This window comes from Ailuropoda melanoleuca, chromosome 11 (genome assembly GCF_002007445.2).
Source record: "Ailuropoda melanoleuca isolate Jingjing chromosome 11, ASM200744v2, whole genome shotgun sequence".
Lineage (NCBI taxonomy): Eukaryota > Metazoa > Chordata > Mammalia > Carnivora > Ursidae > Ailuropoda > Ailuropoda melanoleuca.
In genome coordinates this window covers 71,980,133-72,003,773 of record NC_048228.1, presented here as the reverse complement: position 1 = coordinate 72,003,773, position 23,641 = coordinate 71,980,133, and the positions used below count along the sequence as shown (strand labels likewise).

Genomic DNA, 23,641 nt, shown 5'->3' with positions numbered 1-23,641 from the left:
TTATTTATTTGACAGAGATAGAGACAGCCAGCGAGAGAGGGAACACAAGCAGGGGGAGTGGGAGAGGAAGAAGCAGGCTCATAGCGGAAGAGCCTGATGTGGGGCTGGATCCCAGAACGCCGGGATCACGCCCTGAGCTGAAGGCAGACGTTTAACCGCTGTGCCACCCAGGCGCCCCAGGGAATAGCTGTATTTTAAAAGCATATTTATAAACGGTGTGTTTGGGCTACCATGTTTTCCTTCTGCAGATTTGCCAAAGAAACACAAAAAAATTTCCAATACCCCAATTATTTTATAGATAAATAAGTAAGATTTGCCAAAGAAACACAAAAAATTTTCCAATACCCCAATTATTTTATAGATAAATAAGTATTGTTTTTGAGAGGAGAACCCCATACTGTTTTTAGAAGTTCTGAAAGATCTTCAGTGCGTGAGACTGAATAGTTAATTGCTGCATTATTGAGTAAGGCCCAAGCCTTTAAATGCATTAAACTCCACAATGGACAGAGTAAATCAGAAACACGTGAAGCTTGGGCTGACACCGAGCTTCAGTGGAGCTGGCATTTGCACCGCCAGATGGTACCACGCATGCCCGTGGAAACAGAGGAACAACTGAGAAAACAACAAGTGGGAACTGGATGATTTCCCAATAGTCCTTCAGTAAGCCCCCTTCAGCGTGACTTCTTCATTTGCTTTTAAGTGTCTCATTCTCCCAGAGCACCAGACATGCCCATTCAAATGTGTGCATACATCCCAAAGGAAAATATATGTAAAATTTCTATCATCAGTCACTTTGAAAAACTTAATGAGAGTTTCTCATAAGTGAATACTGTTGGAGGAATTAATGTAACTCCATGAATTCATTTCTCTCCACTTTTAACTTTCCTTGCCTAGAGCTCTGTCTCAATAGTGCCGCCAATATATTGAGTATTGATAGGGATTAGACCACTGACTCTATCATTCTGGTGCACCTTTAATGGTGTGAATAAAGTCTTGATAAAAACTCATGGCTCAACTAGAAACTTGACATTGTAGGGTCATTTAACCCTATAGTGCTTTGAATTTCTTTTGCCGAATATATTCAAAGACTCGGACCATTTAAAACTAAGTTTTTACGTTTCTCGAATATTTAGTCCCCTACCACATATTCAGGCCTAGCCACCCCAGCAGAGTACCATGTAATCTCTTTAAAGTATCAAAGATAATCCATTTTAAATTGCATCTCAGAATACCATAACCCATTGCAGTCATAGTTTAGCAAATATATCCAATAGATTCTCAATAAATCATTTATATAGGGATATTCCATGAGTTTGGATTTATTTCTCTACATAAAGACCACAAACAAGCAAACAACAGTAGCTTCTCAAAACACTGGATGTTCTTCTATAACAAAATTACCCCTGGCCGTTGTACCATCATTCTGGCAGGTCTAATTTTCTAGAGGATGCACTTGTCCATATTTATAGCAACTGATAGAATTTCAGTTTATTGCTTGTGACATTTTGTCTAGACCAGAAGGGCAATGTCTACTATGTAAAATTCATTTTGGGAAGCAAGGCAATATTTCATACTTCAAAGGCCAAAAGAATAAAATGATTTCAAAAGATGTATTGCCCTTTGTGCTTTTAAAGACAAAGGGTGTCAATTCGTTTGTAAGCGGAACAAGGTAAATGATCATAACCAAACTATTTTTTGGATAGCCTTTCATTTTGCTTTCCTCCAGAATATTGCTTAGTAAAGAGCATTGCCTATTTTCTGACACATTCTGAGGTTACAACTACAGAGATTTGCAGGAAAATAAAATGGGAATTAGCTCCACTCAAATTACCATTAGCGCTTCTGGCCTTTCCATTGGTGATTTTGGAACTCAATGCAGAAACGTCAGAAAGAGTTTTATCCTTTGCTGACAGAGACAAAATCAGAGAGGGCATGAAAATGAATTCCAATAAAATTTGAATGCTGGAGCCTGAACTCTGTCTTTGTGTATCTAGATGCCTATTTAACAACATGGAAATCATATGCAAAGACACGATTATTCTGACTTTTAGACAAGTGACAACTGCTTTATATCTCTAATAATAAAAATAATCCCTTACATTTGTGAAGTGCTTCTCCTTTTACTAAGGATTTGCGCATATATCATCAAGGTTATTAATAGAAGTATAATTTAGGGAAAACCAATAGAGTTAACAGGAAAAACACCTATTGATTCATACCTTGTCATTTGGTAATATTAAAAGTAAATGCATTAGCATTCAATCCTCATCACTACTTACAAGTGAAGAGTTGACATTTTTAAATATAGTCCTTTACCCTAACCGGGCATTCTTGTATATTCAAGAAAAGTGTCATCTCACACATACCACAGTTTTCTTCATCACTGTCATCATCACAGTCGGCCTGGCCATCACATCTTCTGGAAGCCAGAACACACCGTCCAGAGCCACACTTGAAATGACGAGGTGAGCATTCTGTTCAGAACAATGAGCCACGTTATTTTCAACAGACAGAAAACCTGGAACCATGAGCTCATCTGTCTATTTCCATGTGGCTCCATGGACAACCATGTCCATTCAATGGATTGCCAGAGCCTGAAATAGCCCATGGAGCCCATGCTTCTAACTACCCCGCTGCCCTTAATGTGTCAAAATTGTTTCCTGTTCTAATCCTTCCATCAGTGGTGGGCAGGTCCCTGATTCCATTTCTCTACCTGATGATCCTGTGCTGCCAAGACCTCTAAATGCTTTTAAGCCGAAGTAACCAGGGCTTGAGGCTCCCCATTACCCTCAGGACCCCTAGTATAAAGCAGCATGCACATATAATGGGGGCTCCATGAGTTGAGTATGGTTACGATGAACACCTGGAATATTAAACACATCCCTGCAATTTATTTTTAAAATGAAGACAAAGTCTAACAGATGAGCACCAAGTTTTTCAATGTAACCAAGTTCACAGATTCACTCACCCACGCAGCCTGATTGACAAAGAGAACAGAGTAAGAACACTAACAGCAGAGAACCCTGGGAAGGTAGCTGATAGGGCCATCCGTGTTAGATAGCCCATGGTAATTAATTTAAAAATTCACCTTCCACAGCTTCATCAGGCATGAGGCAGGTTTGGTTGTCTGAATTTTCCTCTGGAAATTGACTGCAGTCTGTGTCTTCAGGCCACTGTAGGCCCACGATCCCAAGGACAGACTCACAGTGTTCTTTGGAGTGCTGGCACAGCGCTCTAAGAGGGCAGGAAAGGTAAAACACGAGAAGCAGAAATAGCTAGACCTGAGACGGTATGTTAGGAATATATGTAGGGTTTTAATTCTGTGTGAGCGTGGGTCTCTGTGTGTCCGGTCTTTGTATATACCAATACATACAGACGCACAGGTATGTAATTGATATTTGGGAAAACAAAATGAGTACTTCCTCTCTCTACAAAGGACATGCATGCCAGCAACATACTTTCACTAAGAGAAACTTCACGACAGAAAGAGCAATAGAAGTTTGTTGATATATTTCACATATAACATGATGGAAATTTAAGGTGGAAAACATGTTGATTTGATACCTTTATCTATTATAATGTGATTGTCATGTAGAGATAAAATCTCTATCGCATCTCATAATTATCATTTCTCTTTTGTGGTTGGAATAATTAAGATCTAGACTTTTAGCAAGTTCAATGATTATAATACAATATTGTCTATATTCACCATATGGTGCCTAAGATCTTCAAGACCTTCCTCTCTCCTAATCACAGGTTTATGCCCTTGAGCAACACCCAGGAAACAGACTTTCCTCTGCACTTTACCTTTCTCACTCTTCGTCCTTCAAGCAGACACATTCTCCAATGTTTTTATTCTAAGCCAGGAAATTCTCAACGTGTGTGGATCGCCTGACACGCAGAGTCGTGGCCTCTATACAACAGTCTCCACCTGAGAAGTGTCTCCCTCTGGGGCCCGCCACGGGAGCTGTTTCCTGTGCCAACCTGGCTTCCCTAAGGCATGGCCATCATCACTGCATCTTAGACCGGTAGTGTTGAAAAGCTTGGTACTTGTCCCAGTCCCATCTCTACTGAGCCCAAGTTGGTTAAAATAAAGCGTGTTTGTTTCTTTTTTAAACAAAAGATAGACTAAGCATTGTGCTAGGTACTTTCTCTCATGTGTGTCATCGCATTTGCACAAAGCGTGTTTTTAAAGAAGTATCAGCATGTCTCACGTTTCTTTACTTCCTGTTTTTACTTTTACTTCTATACTTTCCTTACATTCCTAAGAAATGCGTTACATAGTTAAAAAAAAAAACTAAACATAACCAAAATAAGTTTCTAGACGAATTTTTTTATTTCCTTTCAAATATGTTATTTATTTTCAAAAGTTTTAAACTTTTGGGCACCTGGGTGGCTCAGTTGTTTAAGCAACTGCCTTCAGCTCAGGTCATGATCCCAGGGTCCTGGGATCGAGCCCCACATCAGGCTCCCTGTTCGGTAGGGAGTCTGCTTCTCCCTCTCCCACTCCCCTGCTTGTGCTCGCTCTCTCTCTCTAATAAATAAATAAAATCTTTTTAAAAAAGTTTTAAACTTTAAACTATTAATTTCAACAAAGTTCACCATCTGTCTCTCTCCTCATAAAATGGAGTAGCCCTTCCAGAAAGGTCAGCTGCAGTCTGGCTAAAAACTGGTAGGGACAGGTGAACAATAGAATGGGGAAGTTTCAGAGAAAGCTCTAGCTGCATTAAGTCTGTCTTGTGCTTAGCCTCAGAACTCAGGTGAAAACAAAGCCATGGCATTCCCATGTTAGTTCTGCAAAAACAGGATGTCCAATAGTGTTCAATAACTCTGTTAGACTAATAGCTTTGTTGCAGATTTATTAAAAATGTCTATAATTTAATTACTGCAATTTTAAATTAGCCACAGGATACCTAATTTATACAGAGCACTGTATAGCGCCTGACTCTACCACATCCTATTTTTTCTATAAAATGGAAATCATACAATAATACGTGAAAAGAATACAGTGAGGTAATAAGGTAAAAATAAGACAATGTGCCGCACTGCAAAGGCAGGGGGCACTGCTCTTATCCTGACCCATGTGGGGTTCAGCCACAGGCAGCAACCCCGATGGTAGGGGCCTCCCTCAAAAGGATATTTTGAGGACAACAGAGCAGCACTACCCTAAAATACTTAACACATTGTAAGGGCTCAATAATGTCAGATTTTTCAGACTCGTAACTTAAAAACTAAAGGTTAAGAGCCATAAGCGGGCCTGGCAAAAGCAGCATTGCTTCATGAACACATGAGAGTAGGATTCTTGTCAGAATATTAAAAAAATTCTTATAAGCAAATATCAGAATGTAAAATTCGTTTTGAGAGCCGCTGAAAATGAAGGATGTCCATATAAACCAAAGAAACAGAACTAAGTATCCAAAGGAAGTTCACTAAAATGTTGATCAAATAACATCTCAGGGTCAGTCTTGTCTTGGGCATTTTAATGTGAAACATAAGCCCTGAAATTATTAATCATATGCGGATGTAAATTTGTTCCAGAGAATACTCCATTAGGGAAATTTTTTATACATGTGAAAAGAAAATCAATGCAAGCATTTGGTAAGGATTATCACAAATTATTATTCACTAACCTTGACCTTGCTCAGCCACACTGGAATAAAATTTAGAAATAAATTTTCAAAATAAAATGAGGAGACGTTTTCTTAGCGATACTTCAAAAGGCATTTTACAGAAGTTTTCAGAATTATGTTTGCACAAGGGAACATTAACTTTTAATCTGTTTGTATAATTTATTCAGTGCCCCAACTCATTTTGAAATTTTATTGTTTCCTGTCCTCTGTAGCTGCTCCTTCCCTGTCATCATTTCATTTGGTAGTTGGTATTTCATTGATTGTTTTCCCATCTGTCCTCTCTATCGATATTACTGCTTTTTCTTAAAGTCCAAGTGACTTCTGATCCCAGCATATGGGTCCCGTAGTTACTGCTCACATTTAGACAAGCACATCTGTATATTCACCCCTTGATGGAAAATAGCACAAAGAGTGCAGCTGCCCACCTCTCGACAGCTGTCTTGTCTCGTACACTCTCTGCCTACACCGCAACACGTGGCAGAGAGGAGAGACCAAACTGCCACTAAGCGGTAGTGTTCCTCTCCTACCATCACAGCTCTCGTGCGCTCAGAGCTTACAGCCAGAAGCCTTGACATTTATGCACATTCCCTGGAACTCCCAACAACCCAATCCAACCACAATTACTGTCTTGATTTTATTTTTATCTATTTATTTTTTTAAAAAGATTTTATTTATTTATTTGACAGAGACAGCACAAGCAGGGGGAGCAGCAGAGGGAGAGGGAGAAGCAGACTCCCTGCTGAGCCCGACAACATGGAGCTCGATCCAGGGACCCTGGGACTCCAGGATCATGACCTGAGCCAAAGGCAAACGCTGAACTGACTGGGCCACCCAGGTGCCCCGTCTTGATTTTACAGACAGAGTAGACTGAGACTGAGAGAGACGGAGGAATCTGGCCCAGGCCACAGGGCAGCTACAGAAGAGCCAGGACGCGGACCGGATGGTGGACTCCAGAGTGGTGCTCGTAACCTGAAGTAGGATATCACTCATCCTAAATCCAAGCTACAGGCTTGAAATGTTACCCCTCATTTCATCCAAGCAGGCAGGAAAACGTCAGCGATGTCCCTCCCTTGTCCAACCTTCAGGCCACTGCTTATACAATGTCTCTAAGTTTTGAGCGCTATCAAGAGGCAGCATTTTAAAACATCAATGTTGCCAGAGGAAAAAAGCAGATACACCCCTTCTTCTGCTGACTCACATTTTAGAACACTTCTTGATCCACCAAAGTGAAACATGTATGATTTTATTTGATTAAAGTGTGTGAACTACTGGGGCACCTGGGTGGCTCAGTCGGTTAAGCATCTGCCTTCAGCTCAGGTCATGAGCCCAAGGTCCTGGGATCGAGCCTCGAGTTGGGCTCCCTGCTCAGTAGGGAGCCTGTTTCTCCCTCTCCCTCTGCCTGCAACTACCCTTGCTTGTGCTCTCTCCCTCTGTCAAATAAATAAATAAAATTAAAAAAAATAAAATATGTGAACTATTTATCAAAGGCAGTTCATACCTCCCTTGTGTGGTACTTGGGTAACGAATTCTTACTCAAATATTCATTTCAGAATTCCTACTTCTTTACCTTTCAAACACATAATTTGCTAAATACAGAGCTCCTTAGCAATATGGACCTTGTCTAAACTCAAACTAAGTCTCTGATCCCTTGATTCTCCCTGAGGGGAAAATGAGGATGCCTGGGGGTGACCTCATTGTATTACCTGCAAGGTGGGATCCGCTGGCTTGTGTTCACGTCACACTTTGGTACCAAAATGGTGCAAGCAAAGAACATGAGGTATTTGTAACAGTTGGTTTGAACAAGTGCAGGGAAAAGAGAGGACTCCCAGCTGATGGATGCTTCCTTTTGTGTCCTGTGGCCAAGGTAATTGGGATAATTCGTATGGTTGTAGGGTAAATTCATGCAGAGTTCCAACGTAATTGGTTCACAATGACCTAACAAGAAAACACACATATAGGTGTATATGTATGATTTTATATATATATATACATATATATATATATATATGTATATATATATATAGCGCAAATTTCATATGTAAGACAATTTCTTTAAAACTTACAAAATTGAAATCTATCTTACCTTCTTTTTAAAAAAAATAACTAAAGACTAGAATGCAAACAGTATATAACTTCCATCAGAAAAGAAAATAATTTGGTTAAAGAAATGCCAAGCCCAGAATCATTTCTGCACAGGCAGCTGCTGGCACAGTGCCCAGTACGAATGTCAGAGAAGGTCTTCCTTCACTTTTTCCCTTGGCTCAACCTGTCTGAAAGCACCTCTCTTGAATGTTTCCTTTTACTCATTATGTCTTCTGATTTATTCATTACTTCTTAATGAATATATTCCCTCATCTTCACAGCCATTTAAAAAAATGAATGAATTTGGTCAAATAGACAATTAGATTATTTCTTTCTATACGTTTGACTGTTGATCAGTGGATTTAAATATAAGGCGGCAAGATTTCAGGGCAAGAGGAGGCTGAGCTCTCATGAGGCACCCATAGCTAATGAGATGAAATACTAACCAGTTAGCTTGGCAGCCAAGGCTGTCTCACCCTCCAACCACAGCCTAACTTTCCAGCCTCAGCACCAAAGACTATCTCATCACTGGTGTTTCCTTGGTGACAATAAATATTTTAAGAATGGCATGGCTTTGTGGGCCCTGTTAGCTCTTATCTCCTCTTCTTGACACACTTGTAATCACCTCTAAAAAGCAGTCATGGTTCTAGTTGCCAGGGGCAAACAGCACCTGCTGCCTGGAATGATCCTTTCCCATCTTCTCCATCAGGCGAATGCCTGCTTGGCCTATAGGACTCAGCACAGACAAACACCTCCTCTGGGGAGCCTTCCTGGCCAACCACTCTCCCCCTCCCGTTCCCAGCAGCAGTGTCTGCTGAGCACCCTACCATCTTAGGCATATTCCAACCACACACTCACTGCCCTCTACCGTATTCTTTCCTTACTTGCGTCCCCCACAGAATTCAGTGATTTTTTAAAAGATTTTATTTATTTATCTGAGAGAAAGAGAGAGAGAGAGAAGGGGGAGGGGCAAAAGAAAAAGGGGGGGAAAGAATCTTAAGCAGACTCTGCTGAGTACAGAGCCAGACACGGGGCTCGATCTCATGACCCTGAGATCATGACCTGAGCCGAAATCAGGAGTCAGATGCTTAACTGCCTGATCCGCCCAGGCGCCCCTAATTCAGAGATTTTTGAGAAATGAGACTTTGTTTCTTGATCTCAAAGTCTGTACTTAGCACAGTGCCAATGGAAGAAGGAAAGGATGGGGGGGGAGCTGGGGAAGTGTCAGGAACTCTCCTAGGCACTTAAAATGTAGAAAAAATGAAAAATAGAGTCCCTGCCATCAAGGCACTCTATAATCTCGATAGGAAGAAAGACACATTTCCTGGTAGCTCTGGTGTAAGCGTGAGAATAGGATAACAGTATTAAAAAGCGCCAAGAGCTCAGAGGGACAAGGTGAAGCAAGAACGGCACAAGAAACCTTCCCAGGATAACCAGGGTTTTGGGGAACTTGGCAGAAAGCCTCCCCGTTCCCTCTCTGTTGCAGGAGTCGTGAGAGGTAAGCAAGGGTGTTGGTGAGTCTGCCCAGGCCCACCAAGACTCCAGGCCTTATTAAGAGTCATTATTCAATTAAACTTCATTATTTGACCAAGAAGTGATATACGTGCTGATTCGTAATAAGGATTGGGGTGAGATATTAAAACAGCCCTGGAACCACTTCTCCATTTAAAGCACCTGAGGGCTTCAAGAAAATTCTGTTGATAAGGAGCCTGATGAAAAGCCTTCTGGACAAAGTGTGATTACAGTCTCAATGTACTGGAAGAGATAACGTTGTCAAGTTGGCACAATCCTGACAACGAGTACAGGGTGGAGAGAAGAGAAAGACACAGAGGAGGTATGGGGGCTGGTTCCGTTTGTCACGTCCATTGATTTGTGAAAGAGGAGTAACATTTAAATCTTTCGGATTTCATACTATTAAAAAATGCCTATTCCTCATAACAATAAAAACAATGCAAGATGCATAAAGAAAAAGTTCATCGTCTCCCTGCCCCCTCTTTCTTTTACCTACCCTCAAAGCCAACAGACTGGGTTTGAATCCTTCCCTGCCTTTCACGGGCTCATATCTACACATACAAGCATCTAAAAACACGGACAGGTTTGTGCTTGCCTGCTTCTGTCAGAGTACAATCTTACATTCCTAGCATTCCTCAATTTGCTCTTGTTGCTTAATTATTCATCGTGACGGACTTATAAGTTAGTAGATGCCACTCTAACTATATTTTTCCTAATTTCTTTAATATAATTTTACCAAAAAGTGGTATTCTTAACACAGATTTTCGATGCAGTCTTTTTTTCCTTTTGCATATGCCTTTCCTTTCTATGCCTCAACCTTATCAAGTTTTAAACGTTTATTGGTATATTTTAATTAGATGATAAGTAGACCTATGACATAGATATATTTTTCTTTGATATGTGGGAACTATATTGCTTTTGATTTAGGATGAGATATAAGCTTTCAATGTTTCAGAGCCAAGGAAGATGAAAGGATTAAGTTACCATCATATATTACTCTGGAGATCTCTACTGAATGTGGTAAGGGTGATTGAATCTTGTGTTTTATTCCTTCATAAGGCATTCCTCACAGAGTGTTAAGCAAGATAAACTCTCAAAATATCTATCAACCTCAAATTCTATGATTTACAGCATCAATGAGCTTTTTTATCTCAAGAATTAGACTCACTCGCACGCAAGCTTGATTTACGATAGCCACTAGAGGGCAGTCGTGTTACAAACATGAGGCTGTTCACTGTTCTCTATGCATTTTGAAGCTGTGCTTAGCACATTGTCCTGAACATAAATGAGGTTTAATAAATATATGGTGAAAAACTTAATCCTAATGGAGTCCCGATGATAGCCCACCTTTCAAAGTCTGAAACCATGTTTGTTAAATTCAACCTAAAGATGGGATTGTTAACTAAATGATGTCATATGCTTGCCATGAGGCAATACTCTGCAGCCACTGGAAATCATGTATTAAATGATGGTCACTTACGTGAGAAAATGTCACTTTCAACATCCATTGTCATACACAATATTCTAAGATTCATCATTGCCTCAAATTCTTTATTTCTCTTTATCATTATTTTTAATAGTTTCACGAGTTTTATGCGGTGAACACTCCTGTACATACCATCCAGATCAAGAAGTTGAACTTTGCCAGACATCCCAGGTGGCCGTCCGTTTACCCTGTCTTCTACCAACCTTCTCCTTTCTCCACAGAGTAACTACTGAGTTTCATAGCATCACCTCCTTCCTCTGCTTTACAGTTTTATTACTTAAGTGTGCACTGCACCCTGAATACTATAGTTAAGCCCTACCCCTTCTTTAAAACTTGTTTTGTCTTCTAAGTCTCTTAATCTGGGTTTCCCCCTCCATTCTTTTATTTTTAATTAGAGTTTAGCTATTGAAGAACCCGGGTTTTGACTGTAAAGTGAGCCAGAGTTTGAATTTTGCTGACTACCCATTCCTGGTGAATTTAAATACATTCCGTCTGCCCTTCCTCCTTCCTGAACACTGGCAGTTGAATCCAGAGGGTTGATTAAGTTCCATCCCTTAGGGAAGACTACAGTGCTACAATGTTCTTCCATCAGAAGGCAAAGTGCATCTGATTTCTTTCTTTTTGTGATGTGAGTAGCTGTAGGTGCTCAATGCCTTGACCCATTAACTCACCAATTCATGTTACCAAATGGAAACAACTGGTCACCAAATGGTACTATTCTAATTTAATCATTTATTTTTCACTCATTTCTTGGGAATGCTTTTAGTTAGAGATCATTCCTCTCATCTACCATTTGCTTCCAAGGCCTGACGTCCTTAACCATTATGGTGTTTGGCTTCTTTACCACACCCCTATACTATTTGCTTCTTCCAACTAGAGATTGCAAGGAGAAGGCAAAATTGAGAGGTTGGTAGGAATTTATTCAAAGAACAAAGCTGTTCATTGCCTCCTCAATGCTGGAGAAAAAGAAATGCATGAGTAAACACGTAGACCTAACAGTCGATGGAACACTGTGAGGAACGGGAGAATCCCTGGAGTATGACAGTCATAGCTGGCTTCATACAGCCACAGCGGTCATGGGCACAGAGAGGTGGGGAGAGACACATGTCCAGGAACTTTCCATTGGAAGGTATTTTTAATAACACAGAAGGAATGAGAGACCAATGACTAGCCCAGTGCCTGGCACTCAGAAGAGGGGTGATCAAATGTCTGCTGGACATATACGGAAAGAACCTGGCAGGAACATCTGTGGTGAATGAAGGAGCTGAAGGGACAGTGAGATGCTAGGGACACTGTTCGAGTGTATTGAAAGAACACAGAGAGAAAACGAATGTAGTATACATGAGTAGAAAGATGGCAGTGTGTTCTCCCACACGGAAAAGTTATCTCCAGGAAGGCAGAAATCATGTCTCCCTTCGCCATTAAAGTGCCCGGTGCCCATCCCAGAGCCTGGAACATTGTTATGCACGCCATAAATACCGCTTGACTATGAGCCAGAGTTCTCTAGTACCCTTCTTTCCACTTCTCTTTTTGACAGGTGTAACATATTTTTAAATTTTAAATTTTGACATATTTCAAAAATGGAGAAAATAGGACAACATGTGCTCAATACTCCTCACCCAAATCTGACACAGGCTAACAACACTGCCCTTTCAACTTTTTTTTTTTTTTTTTTGGCTATGCTGTTCCATGTCAGACAACCCCTGAAACTTTAATAATAAACATGTGTCTTTGAGATGACACTGTCACTGTTCAAAATTGCTCACGCCAAGTTCAAGGTGAAGTAAAGAAAGACTTCTGAAAAAGTTCCAGAGCAGATGGGGGGATAAAGCAAAGTGAAACAATGGACCCAGAACATACACACATATACATACATGGTCATACATACACGCAGTCATGCACGCACATATACGCAGTCATGCACGCACATATACGCAGTCATGCACGCACATATACGCACACATATTTAAGTCAGTTTAGAGTGAGTAAAGTGGCAATATGTCTTAATGGTCTTGTTAACGTCTCTCTCACCTGTTCTCTCATATAGAAGTGGAAAAGGGCTGGGCATCATGCTTTTAGCCACGCAGTTATTAAGTGCTCGTGAAAATAAACAAAAGTCCTCTCAGTCTGGGTTGTTCCTTGGCTGCCTCCCTCACACTCCTGTGGCTACAGGAGCAGCCCTTATAAGCCCCACAGTGACGCAGAAAGGTCACTGAGTAAAACCGGGACCTGAACCCTGCAGCCTTTCAGCTGGAGATACCTTCGTACTTTCTTGCCAACTGAAAGCTGACAGACTGGCTTCTGAATCTCAAGCCCCACGCTGAAGAGGAGGCCAAACATTAATCATAGAAAGGGAAAGAAGTGAGCCAAATATGAAAGCGGAGCCCACAAATAAGAGCTCGTTACTAGAAATCAGTCTGCTGGGGCTTTCTGATTCGTTTTCCATTCCCTGCGAGAGCCCGCAGAGCCCTCTGCTATTCCCGCCCATTCTCTCTCCCCCAGGAATTCCCCCTCCTGAAAGCGAATTTAGAGTAGCCAATAGTTTACACCATTTGTCACCCAGACAAATGTACATAACAGCTACAAGATCATTCTAGGTCACAAAGTTCCTGGAAAGGTGAGCATGAGTGTTACTAGCAGAACAGACCTCCATAGTTTCATGCGGCTGTTTAGATGAACTTCGTGTTTGCTTCTTGGGTAAAGTTTCCATTTTTGAAGCTCTGCTTTAAGAGGGAAGAAAGAGAGCATCTGCCTGCAGATGGAGCCAAGAAAGTAACAGATAGGAGCTGACGTGGAACTGAAAGTAATGGTAATGATATTAAGCGATTTGGATTTATAGGCCGTTCACAATGACACATTTGTTTCTGATTTAAGTCAACTAAGACCATTTTGTTTCTTTTCTGCTACCACATGCAACCTTTAAAAAAGAAAAGAGAAATATGTATACATATGTATACACACACACACACACACACACTTGGAGGGATTCCAGACTTCAGCAAGTTCATGTCAATTCAAAAGAAAAAGGCTACGAGCATCTCCTGAGGCTGTGACGGCCCTTGTCAGCTGCTGTACTACTCACTGCAGTTATTCAGACTGAGGTTCGGGTCACAGAGGGCGCCACCACCACAGGGATCAAGGCAGGAACTGTAGAGGCATCTTTGGTCGCCTTCTTGACATGGAGTCTGACCTGCAGAGCAGGGAAAGGTGCATTTGCTTTCATCGTCTGTAAATTCCTTACACTAGGATTGAAAGTATCAAGGATGCCTGGTGGAGCTGAGGAATGACATAACTTTAATTCCCTTCCAATTTCTCCAAACATATTGAACACATGTTAAATATGTAACTTTCTGGATTAATTTTCCTGGCAACCAAATACAACACATTTATTTCCAAAGGATTCTGTAGGAATGAAGAAAGAAGAGGCAAGCTACCCTACAAAATGGGCTCTTGTTGCTTTTCATGGGGGAAAAAAGTGTTTTGTGTTTACCTGGGTGAATAAACTTGATTGCAGAATAAAATGTAAGTGATTGGAGAGAAAGGCCAACATAATGATCTTGGAATCTTGAATACCAAATGATATTATTTTAGGGACTCATTTGCACCCAACTCTAGTCTTCCCCGTAAGGAAAATGCTTTCCCTAAAAATAAATAGGGCATCAACAGCAGTACAGTGGGGGTACTTTGTCATGGTACAAGTCTTATGCAGCTGCGATCCATATTTTCCGTATGTCCTTGGAAAGTATCACAAGCCTAGCTGTGATGACCTGAGAATTGGGTTTCTTGTTTCCAAATGAATGAGAGCAGTAGCATCAGCCTAATGGCTTTTCCTTACGGTATGCGGAGAGGAAACTGCTTTTCCCATTGATTTCCTGGTCATTTGTAGGTTAAATAGAAAAGGTAATAAATTACTGCCCGTTCTCTTTCTAGCTCTTGCCCATAATAGTCAATTACTTTCAGACATGTCATCAGGAATCTAGAAAATCTTGCAAGACATTTTTAAGAATAAATAACAGTATGTGTATACATATAATCATTCTTATTTATAACTCTAAGACAATGTTTATTATACTGGACTCTTTCCATTACTGTGCAATACTATATATCATAGCGTTGAAGAAAAGAGATGCCACTCCTTTTTTTTTTTTTTTTAAATATCATCAGAGTCAAATTGTCATTGAAAGGTAAGCCAGGCTCATTTCCATGAGTTTCATCTCTTAAATAATTTTAATAAGACAACATGCATTCATTATTTCAGCAATATTGAGTGTCTGCTGTGTGACAAGCCAGACAATGAAGCATTAAAAGATAAAAGAAGTGAAATAGCTTATACTCTAAGTAGGGGTGTGGCCGTGAACAGAGAAGTTTACGATGCTGTGTGATCACAGTGCCACTGAAAGTGTATGTAAGGCGACAGAAACAGATTAGGACAGTAAGGGGAAAGCTTCTTGAAGGAGTTTTTAAGGCAGTTGGTTTAAGTTGGCATAAGAAGGTAGAATGGATGTCCCAAGCAGACAGCAGGATTTGCAAAGGCTGGGGTGGGACAAGTACAGGTTGGCCTCACTAGAGCCTCAGGGAGGCTAGACAGGAAGGCTGGGAGCAGAGCCTGAGGGCTGTATAGGCCTGAATCTTGAATAGGGCTCAACTTCTGGGCACCTCCTACTTCCCTCCCCAACCTGTCTAGCAGAGCCAGCCTGGGATCCCTGGTGACAATATTCTGAAGTCGTACCCTCCTCCCCTTCACTCCTGGATTTAATCACGGTGGCCTTCTCCCACTACCCTCTGTATGCCTTGCTCCTTTCCTCCCTGCGACCTTGACCAAGCAGTTCCCTGTGTCTGAAATGCTTTTTCCGGGCCTACTTTCCTTCATTTAGTCAAATCCACTCATTCAGATCTTCGCTCCAACATCTCTTCCTCCGGGAACCTTCCCTGAGGCCCTGTACCAGGCCATGCATCCCATATATGGCACATGGCTCCCTGAATTTTCCCTCATGGGCTATTTCACTCCACGGTTAGACACTGACTTGCACAATTACTTGTATCATGCCAATCTTCCCCAGGAAGCTGCAAGCTTTATCAGCCACGAAATCCCCAGGGGTTAACGACATATGAGCGCCATGACAGACATTTACTAAGTTGAATTCATTAGATTAAGCAATATAAAGATGATACAATTTGACTTTTGATCCATTTTATCATATGACTTTCTTGCATCTCACATATGTAAGGAAATACTTTATAAATCTTGCCATTGCATAGTGAAGAATCCAAGATTATTTCAAACAGAGATGAATTATGTAGAAAGAAAGAACAATCTGATCCAAAGGGAGGTGCCTGGCTGATAGTCACCTAATAACTCAGGGCTAGAAAAGAATCTGCTTCTGAATTTTAAAATTGGCAAAATGAAGCACTCTTTATCTGATGTTTTAGGTATTAAAACTATGATTAAAGTGTCTCCCTGTAGGTCTGGAATGCTTTTTCACTAAAGCAATTCTAATGATCAATATTCATTAAGACAAAACTAATTTAGCTACAGGTGACAGATCTCATTAGATAATTTGTGATATGCCGGGCCCAAGAAACATTTTAACACAACAGCCATGCAATAAGAGCTCGCATTTCTGGAGCACTCCCCATGTGCCAACTCCATGAGGTAGCTATTACCCTGAGTTTACAGGCACAGAACCCAAGACACAACAGAGTTCAGTTACCAACTTAAAGTGAACCAGGTAGGAAGGAGCAGAGCTGGGGCTTGAACCCGGGCAGCTGGGCTCCCACGGCCACCTTCTTAATGACTAAGCCATGCTGGTGAGTGGCAAGGTTGCATAAAAACAAATGTAGTGGTTTTTAAGTCAAGGGGTGTTCCTACAAGCCCTGTGCTTCGACACAAAGTGGGGCTTCAAACAATCAGTGTGGAACTTTCTTGTCTGACAGACAAATAGAAAGGTTAAAAACCAACTTATTTGATTTACTTTTTCTTTTTGAGTTTCACAGATGACATCAGCGACCCTTTCCAGGTGTAGCTGAGTGTAATTGCTCCGTCATGTGAGGTGTGAAACTGCTTCTCTGTAAACTCTGCTCCTGAAACCAACATTACACTATATGTTAACTAACTAGCATTTTATTTAAATTCTATCTTTATTTAAGATCTGAAATAAAAAATAAAATGACACTGCAGGGAAGAAAGAAAAGAAAAGAAAAAAAAGAAGAGAAGAGAAAAGGGAAGGGAAGAGAAGAGAAGAGAAGAGAAGAGAAGAGAAGAGAAGAGAAGAGAGAGGGAGGAAGGAAGGAAGGAAAGAAGGAGGGAGGGAAGGAAGAAAGAAGAAAAAGAAAAGTACTTCTCTGAACACAGTTATTTTAGGAGGCTTTCACATTTAATTTCAGAAGCCAGTTCTCCTAATTGGAACCTAATCTAATTTAATGGAATACTATGTACTCAACTTTTCCTTTTATCATCGTGTTGACTTTCCCCATAACGGTTAACTGAATCTTCCACGCTGTGTAAGTGTTCCACCTCCACTGTCTACCCTTAGGAATGATTGATTGTTCAGTGTCCGACGCTTGAGAATGCTATTCACCACAACAAAGTGCTGTGAGGAGCGCTGCGCCAGGCGATCTGGAGTGATATATGGGGGAGTCCCACGTGAGCAGTAGGTCTCCCTTCCCCAGGAAAGGCCCAGCAGGCAGGAAGGCACAGGGCAGGGGCACACACTTACTCTGGCTGCAATTCTCCTCGTCGGTGCCATCCCTGCAGTCCTCGTCCCCGTCACACTGGAAGGTGCTGGGAATACACTGTCCGCTCCGGCACTCGGCCAGACCCTGGCTGTGACAGGCTGCGGAGGCGAGAACAACAGTCACTGTACTGCCTTGTCCTTCTTGCCGTCTGCGGGGAGTGTAGGTGATGCCCCAGGACCTGGCATCACCAAGAAAGGAAGTGTTCTGAGTATCTGCGTGGTCGGCGTAAGTGAAGGACTGTGCCATCAATGTGTTTCATTCCAAGTGTTTTTGGAATGGAAAGTTTTCTTTCTAGACTCTCCCTTGCCTTATTAAATAGCTCTTACTAAAAATTAACTTTTTCTTGCTAAGGGCAGGGTAAGAAATTGTGTTAATGACGTTCCTGATCCATAGCTTTACTACGAATATAAAAGCTACAGCTCATTACAGGCTTGTTACACAGTAATAACAATAGCTGAGAGCGTTATGTATCTAACCTCAAATCTTCATAATGGACTTGCAAAATAGGTATTATCCACCTTGTTTAGAATAAGGAAATTAAAGTCTAGAGAGTTTAGCGTCTGTGTTGAAGTCACAAGGCCATAAAGCGGATGCCAGAATGTGAAGGCCAGCTTCTCGGACTCTCAGCCCAAACACTGCATTGTATTCCAACCTGATCTAAGGAGCCAATGAAATGACCTATGTGGAAGAACCTGCATAGTAGCCCACACACAATAAGCACCTTATTTCAAAACCTGCTTACGGCATCTGACATTTGAAAGGGATGGTCTGTGGCCATTCACCTTCCATTCCTGAAGGCTGTCTAAATTTTATCCCTATTGACCTTTAAAGCATCAGAAACCCATGTATCCTGTAGCCTCAGCCTGCACTATTATTAATATTAAATCTCCTTATGCTTGAACCAAGGCTCAACACCAGAATTGTTATCCTTGAGCGCCGTGTCCTTGCTTTCCCAAGATCCACTGAGATACAGCCCACTCTGTTCCACTAGGTCCATCAACAAGGACTCAAGTGATATTTCCAGTTCCAACTCAATTCAGGGAAGGGAAAGTTGGGCATTGCATTTGCTAATTAATTTAGATGATTTTCCTTATGTCAAATTAAAAATCATGCAACCCACATTTCTGTTTTTGCCTCAAATTATAGGCAAGTTAAATATTCAATCTCATATGTATCAACTTTGTCAACTCTTATTAGACAGCAAAATATGGAATAAAAACTTGAATTAGTTTAAACATGCATAATATGCATCAGATTAACTCCTTCAGGTCAATATTGCTATCCTTTAACACCTAGCTTCAAGATTCAAGGCTGTTTACTCACCCAGAAACATAACAGCCTGTAATGTTGTAACGATTATTGTGTGCTCTGTGTAACTCCATGAGCTATGAAGGCTTTCTTCTCTCTGGCAATTCTCTCCATGTTCTCCCACAAATGTGCCTGAGAACATGTGTGGAGGTCCTACAAAGGGAGCTTAACTGCTCATATGTAGTTTGCAGAAAAAAGTTCCCCAATGTTTGGGAAGAACATCCCCTTTGACAAAGTCACAGATGCAGAAAGATGTGTGGCCAGTGATAGAGAAAACAGAAACCTGCTTAGCCAGAGTAGCCAAATTAAGCTTGGAGTTGTGGGGAGAGACATGTGGAAGCCAGATACATGACATTTGTCATCATAGCTCTTAGTTATTATCTATATAGATTAGAACCAAAGTATAATGATCTTCTGTTTGGATGCTGGATACCGTATTTGTCTAACCAGGCAGAAATGAAAAAAATAAGCAAATGGAAATTGTCAGGGCACTCACAGCAATTGACCTCGTCAGACTTATCCACACAGTCATGGTCACCGTCACACACCCACTCTATCGCAATGCAGCGCCCATCTCCACAGCGATGCTCCTTTGTGGGATTGCAATCTGGAGAAAACAGAAACTCGTGGGGATGTAGAGAAGCAGCATGACAAACACTTAGAACCAAGTGACTCGGAGCTCCAGCTCAAGAGAGTCTGTTCCCATTGTTCCAATACCCTCAATACTTTTTCTATAATGGAACAGTTAAAATGCCACCTCCGACACAAGCATGTGACCCACTGGCCATCATCTCTATGGGGTGAGACCTGTCAGTTTTTCAGATGAGTAACGAATGGCCAGCTTTCTCAGGACCCATAATTTGTTCCTGTGTTTTGTTTTGTTTAGTTGTTGTTTTCTTTCCCTATGAAAAACGTTTGATTTTTACATTGGCTAAAATAAATAACTGTGATGTAGGTTTCACAAAGTTGATAGCTGATTTGATGTATTTGTGACTAATCTACCGTGTTTCTAAGAATTGTAACCTACCTCTCTAAGGTAAATGTGGAAGGCAGATATCTCCGGTTATCTTTCCTGACCCTAAGCTTGGGCTTTCTATCAAACTGTATTAACACATATACTCATACTGGAAAAAACTGCTGGGTAAGAAATGCAGGATTTATATATGTGTATATATATATTTTTTTCATGATCCTTTTTAGCCTGGATTTAACCAATTCCCCAAACTATACATTCCTGGAGAAAAAAAGGATGAATTAAGTCATGTTCCTTGTCACAGAGAACAGAATCTGTAGGATTCTTTACCATGAGATGTGTAATAACCTTACTATAAATAATCCTTTAAAAGATATGTATGACTAGCCGAACTGTGGGAAGTTCCAAGATGCCCATCGACAGATGAATGGATAAAGAAGTTGTGGTAAATGTACACAATGGAATATTACTCAGCCATCGGAAAGGATGAATACTTACCATTTATATCGATGTGTAGAAACTGGAGGGTATTATGCTGAGCGTAATAAGTCAATCAGAGAAAGACAGTTATCACATGGTTTCACTCATATGTGGAATAAAAGAAACAGTGCAGAGGATCATAGGGGAAGGCAGGGAAAACTGAATGGGAAGTCATCAAAGAGGGAGAAAAACCATGAGAGATTCCTAACTATAGGAAACAAACTGAGTGTTGCTGGAGGAGAGGTGGGTGGGAGGATGGGGTAATTGGGTAATGGACATTAAGGAGGGCATGTGATGTGATGAGCACTGGGTGTTACATGCAACTGACAATTATTGAACCCTACATCTGCAACTAATGATGTACAGTATGTTGGTTAATTGAATCTAAATTTTACAAAAATATAAATAAATAAATAAAAGATCTGTGTGGATTCATGGATGACAGATTCAATACTAGAGAACGATTGCGAGTATCCGTGAATAGTGCCACTGTCACTGACAGACTCACGGAGTGACCATGGATCTGAGAGGGCATAATGGAGCAATAAAGTAGGGTATATAGAAGATGGAGTGCCGCGAAAAGAAGAAAGACACAACAGATGGTATGTCTATGCAAAAACCAGAAGAACCAGCACATGCTCACCCTGCTAACAAGGGGCAGAGACTGGTCTAAGGGAAAGCTGTGGTTATTACCATTGCATAAGGCAAGGCCACCCTAGGAGTGCACTTCATGATATCCTACTATCTTCAGAGGAAACACGTTGAGTGGTAAGACCATTCTTTTTCACATGGTAACTATACCCTGGCCCTCCCACTGACCTGTCCAACTACCAAGCTACACTCGAGCCCTCCACCCCATCCCTCACATTCCCCCTCCCCTTTTCTCCAGTGAGCTCACTGGTAAAAGGAGGGTTTGGATTAGACCATCTATAAGGCCTCTTTCAACTATAAATTTTGTGATGTATACAACTTAAATTGCCTCTCACTCTTTGTCCCACAATTAGTCAGTCCCAGAAGGCAATCCATCCATATCTATCTAGTGACTTGTGGGATGATTTGCAAATATACATATTTTCAATATTTTTATGGATACAGTGAGGGGCAGTTGGACAGTTGCTTCTAGAAACTACCTGGTTTCCCAGTATGGGGCTATTTCTGACACTTGCCACTCCAAGGCATTCCTCTGATCGTTCCCTAACATCCACTTCAATATTCTCTAATTGCTAAATATTATTACACATCATTTTCCCAGGGTACGTCCTCATCTTAGCTTACCTTGTTGTTCATATTACAAAGTCCTCATGTCATTCAATAATACACTACCTAAAAATTCTAAAGGTAACCACAAAGTCAAAAAGCTAAATAAGCAAAAGGAATTTTGCTGCTTTTAATTCATGAGATGCCACTCACAACTGAACACAGCTCTTTAAATAGTAGGCTCATTCTTTTATTTATTAAGATATAATGGACATATAACACTGTGTGTGTTTATGCTAAGTGGGATAAGTCAAAGAGAAAGACAAATACTGTGTGATAGCATTTATATGTGGAATCTTGAAAAGCTGAATTTGTAAAAACAGAGAGTAGAATGGTAGTTACCAGGGTCTGGGGTGGGGAATTAGGAAAATGTTGTTTATGGGTATGAACTTGCAACTAGTAGGTAGGTTCATTTTTTAAAAGATAAGGTCAGATTTTGTACATAAAATAAATGTGCTCGTCCTAACCCTAAGTGTCAGCTCTACTGAAGTTGTCCCTGTTGTGCTTGGCAATCAGTTAAAGGAGGGGTCTTTGGTTGCACAGACTAAGGGGATCAGACATGTGACATTATAACCGTCTGCAAAGTTTTGCTCAAGAGCTCAAAATCTAAACATGAGCCACTGGCGCTAACCAAAGAAGAAACAGAACACTCTCAAGGAGAAAAAGCCATTAACATGTTAACAACTGTTACCCAGCTTTCCACTCTACTTCTTACGCAGTTCCTTATTATGACTTCATATAAGAAATATTACCTTTACACATAAGACCTGACTGAGAACGGTAACTGAAAAAACCTCCGCTTTCGAAAGATTAAGAAACCCACCATTTTGTAATTCCGTCTGCTAATCACATTAACAAACAATGAGCTTCGGGTTCTGGATTATACGTTCCTGTAACTTTCAGTAAAAAGCTTTAGGGAAACAACGCTACTTACCACAGTCCTGCTCATCACTCAGGTCCCCACAGTCATCGTATCCATCACACACAAGGCTATAATTAAGGCACTTGCCCGTGAGACAGTGGAACATATTCTCACTGCAATCTGCATATAAGAGAAGTCACCAATGTGTCATCAGAGCAGAACAGGGTGTTCTAGCAGTACTTCATTTAACAAAGGCATATCATGGGAGGCAAATCATAGTGGTAACCAGGTCCACATCTACTGTTTTACCAATGAGGAGACTGTGGTACAGAGAAATACAAGGTCTTGCTCAAGGTCACATAACAAGGGACTGCAGGGCCAGGACTAGGACCTTCTGACTTCCAAGCCAATACTTCTATCACTGTCTGAAAGTCTTTATCTGAGATCCACTTTATGTTACCCAAAAGCTCCTTTATAGTCAAATACGAGCACACTCTCAACTCACCATAGTTCCTAATGAAGTTCATGTTCATACAGAATGAATGACTTTTAACAGAAAGTGAGTAGTTATTTCCTTAAAAAATTTCCTTTAAAATGAAAGTCTGGTTTTGTCATTGATAAGAGTGAACATAATTGAGAGAAAAAATTATTGAGATGATAAGGTTGTTATTTTCACATAAATATCACTTAAGTCAATTGAGTGTTTCATAACAGGATCCTCAAATAAGCAATTGTGGACTAGATTACAGTGGCAAGATAAGACTAGCGATATGCAATCTCAAGGAACTTCAGGTTTAATATTGAAGTAAGAAACAGGCGATGAAATCTTAGTAGGCTAGATCTTGTACTTGGGTAAACTAGATACTTGGGTATCCTGGTTCTGTCATCTGTAAGCTGTGGGAACTTGAGTGTATTAGTTAAAATCTGAGTCTGTGAACTGATTTATGAACTTAGGATAAGATCAATTACTTAATAGGGTGTTGGGGAAGAGATTAATAAACACGTGTAATGTAAATTAATATGTGTAAGATGCCAACACAATTCAATGGAAAAATAATACTCTTCAACAAATGGTGTTGGGACAATTGCAAAGTCTGATTTTTACCTCAAACCGTACATAAAAAATCTCAGAGTGGATCACGGACTTCAATGTAAGAGCTAAAATTATGAAGCCTCAAGAAAAAAAATAGGAAAAAAATCTTGTTGACCTTGGAAGAATTCTTGGATGCAACAAACTCTTAGATACAACCACAAAAGCAAAAGCCATTAAAAAATAATAATAAATGGGCTTTATTAAAGAAATATATTTGATGGGA

The 23,641-nt window shown here is 40.7% G+C and overlaps 1 protein-coding gene across 10 annotated transcripts in view; it reads right to left on the bottom strand.

Moving 5' to 3' along the window:
- The window catches only part of CORIN (corin, serine peptidase), a 228,166-nt gene that overhangs the window by 49,350 nt on the left and 155,175 nt on the right, over nucleotides 1-23,641 (bottom strand). For all 10 annotated transcript variants that reach the window (XM_034671855.1, XM_034671857.1, XM_034671858.1 and 7 more), the window contains 7 exons: nucleotides 22,398-22,505; nucleotides 19,250-19,360; nucleotides 17,427-17,543; nucleotides 13,793-13,900; nucleotides 7,334-7,565; nucleotides 3,089-3,234; nucleotides 2,367-2,474 (listed from right to left, as the gene is read on the bottom strand). In XM_034671855.1, the coding sequence (XP_034527746.1) occupies nucleotides 2,367-2,474; nucleotides 3,089-3,234; nucleotides 7,334-7,565; nucleotides 13,793-13,900; nucleotides 17,427-17,543; nucleotides 19,250-19,360; nucleotides 22,398-22,505 (930 nt within the window). The remainder of the gene's footprint in view (nucleotides 1-2,366; nucleotides 2,475-3,088; nucleotides 3,235-7,333; nucleotides 7,566-13,792; nucleotides 13,901-17,426; nucleotides 17,544-19,249; nucleotides 19,361-22,397; nucleotides 22,506-23,641) is intronic.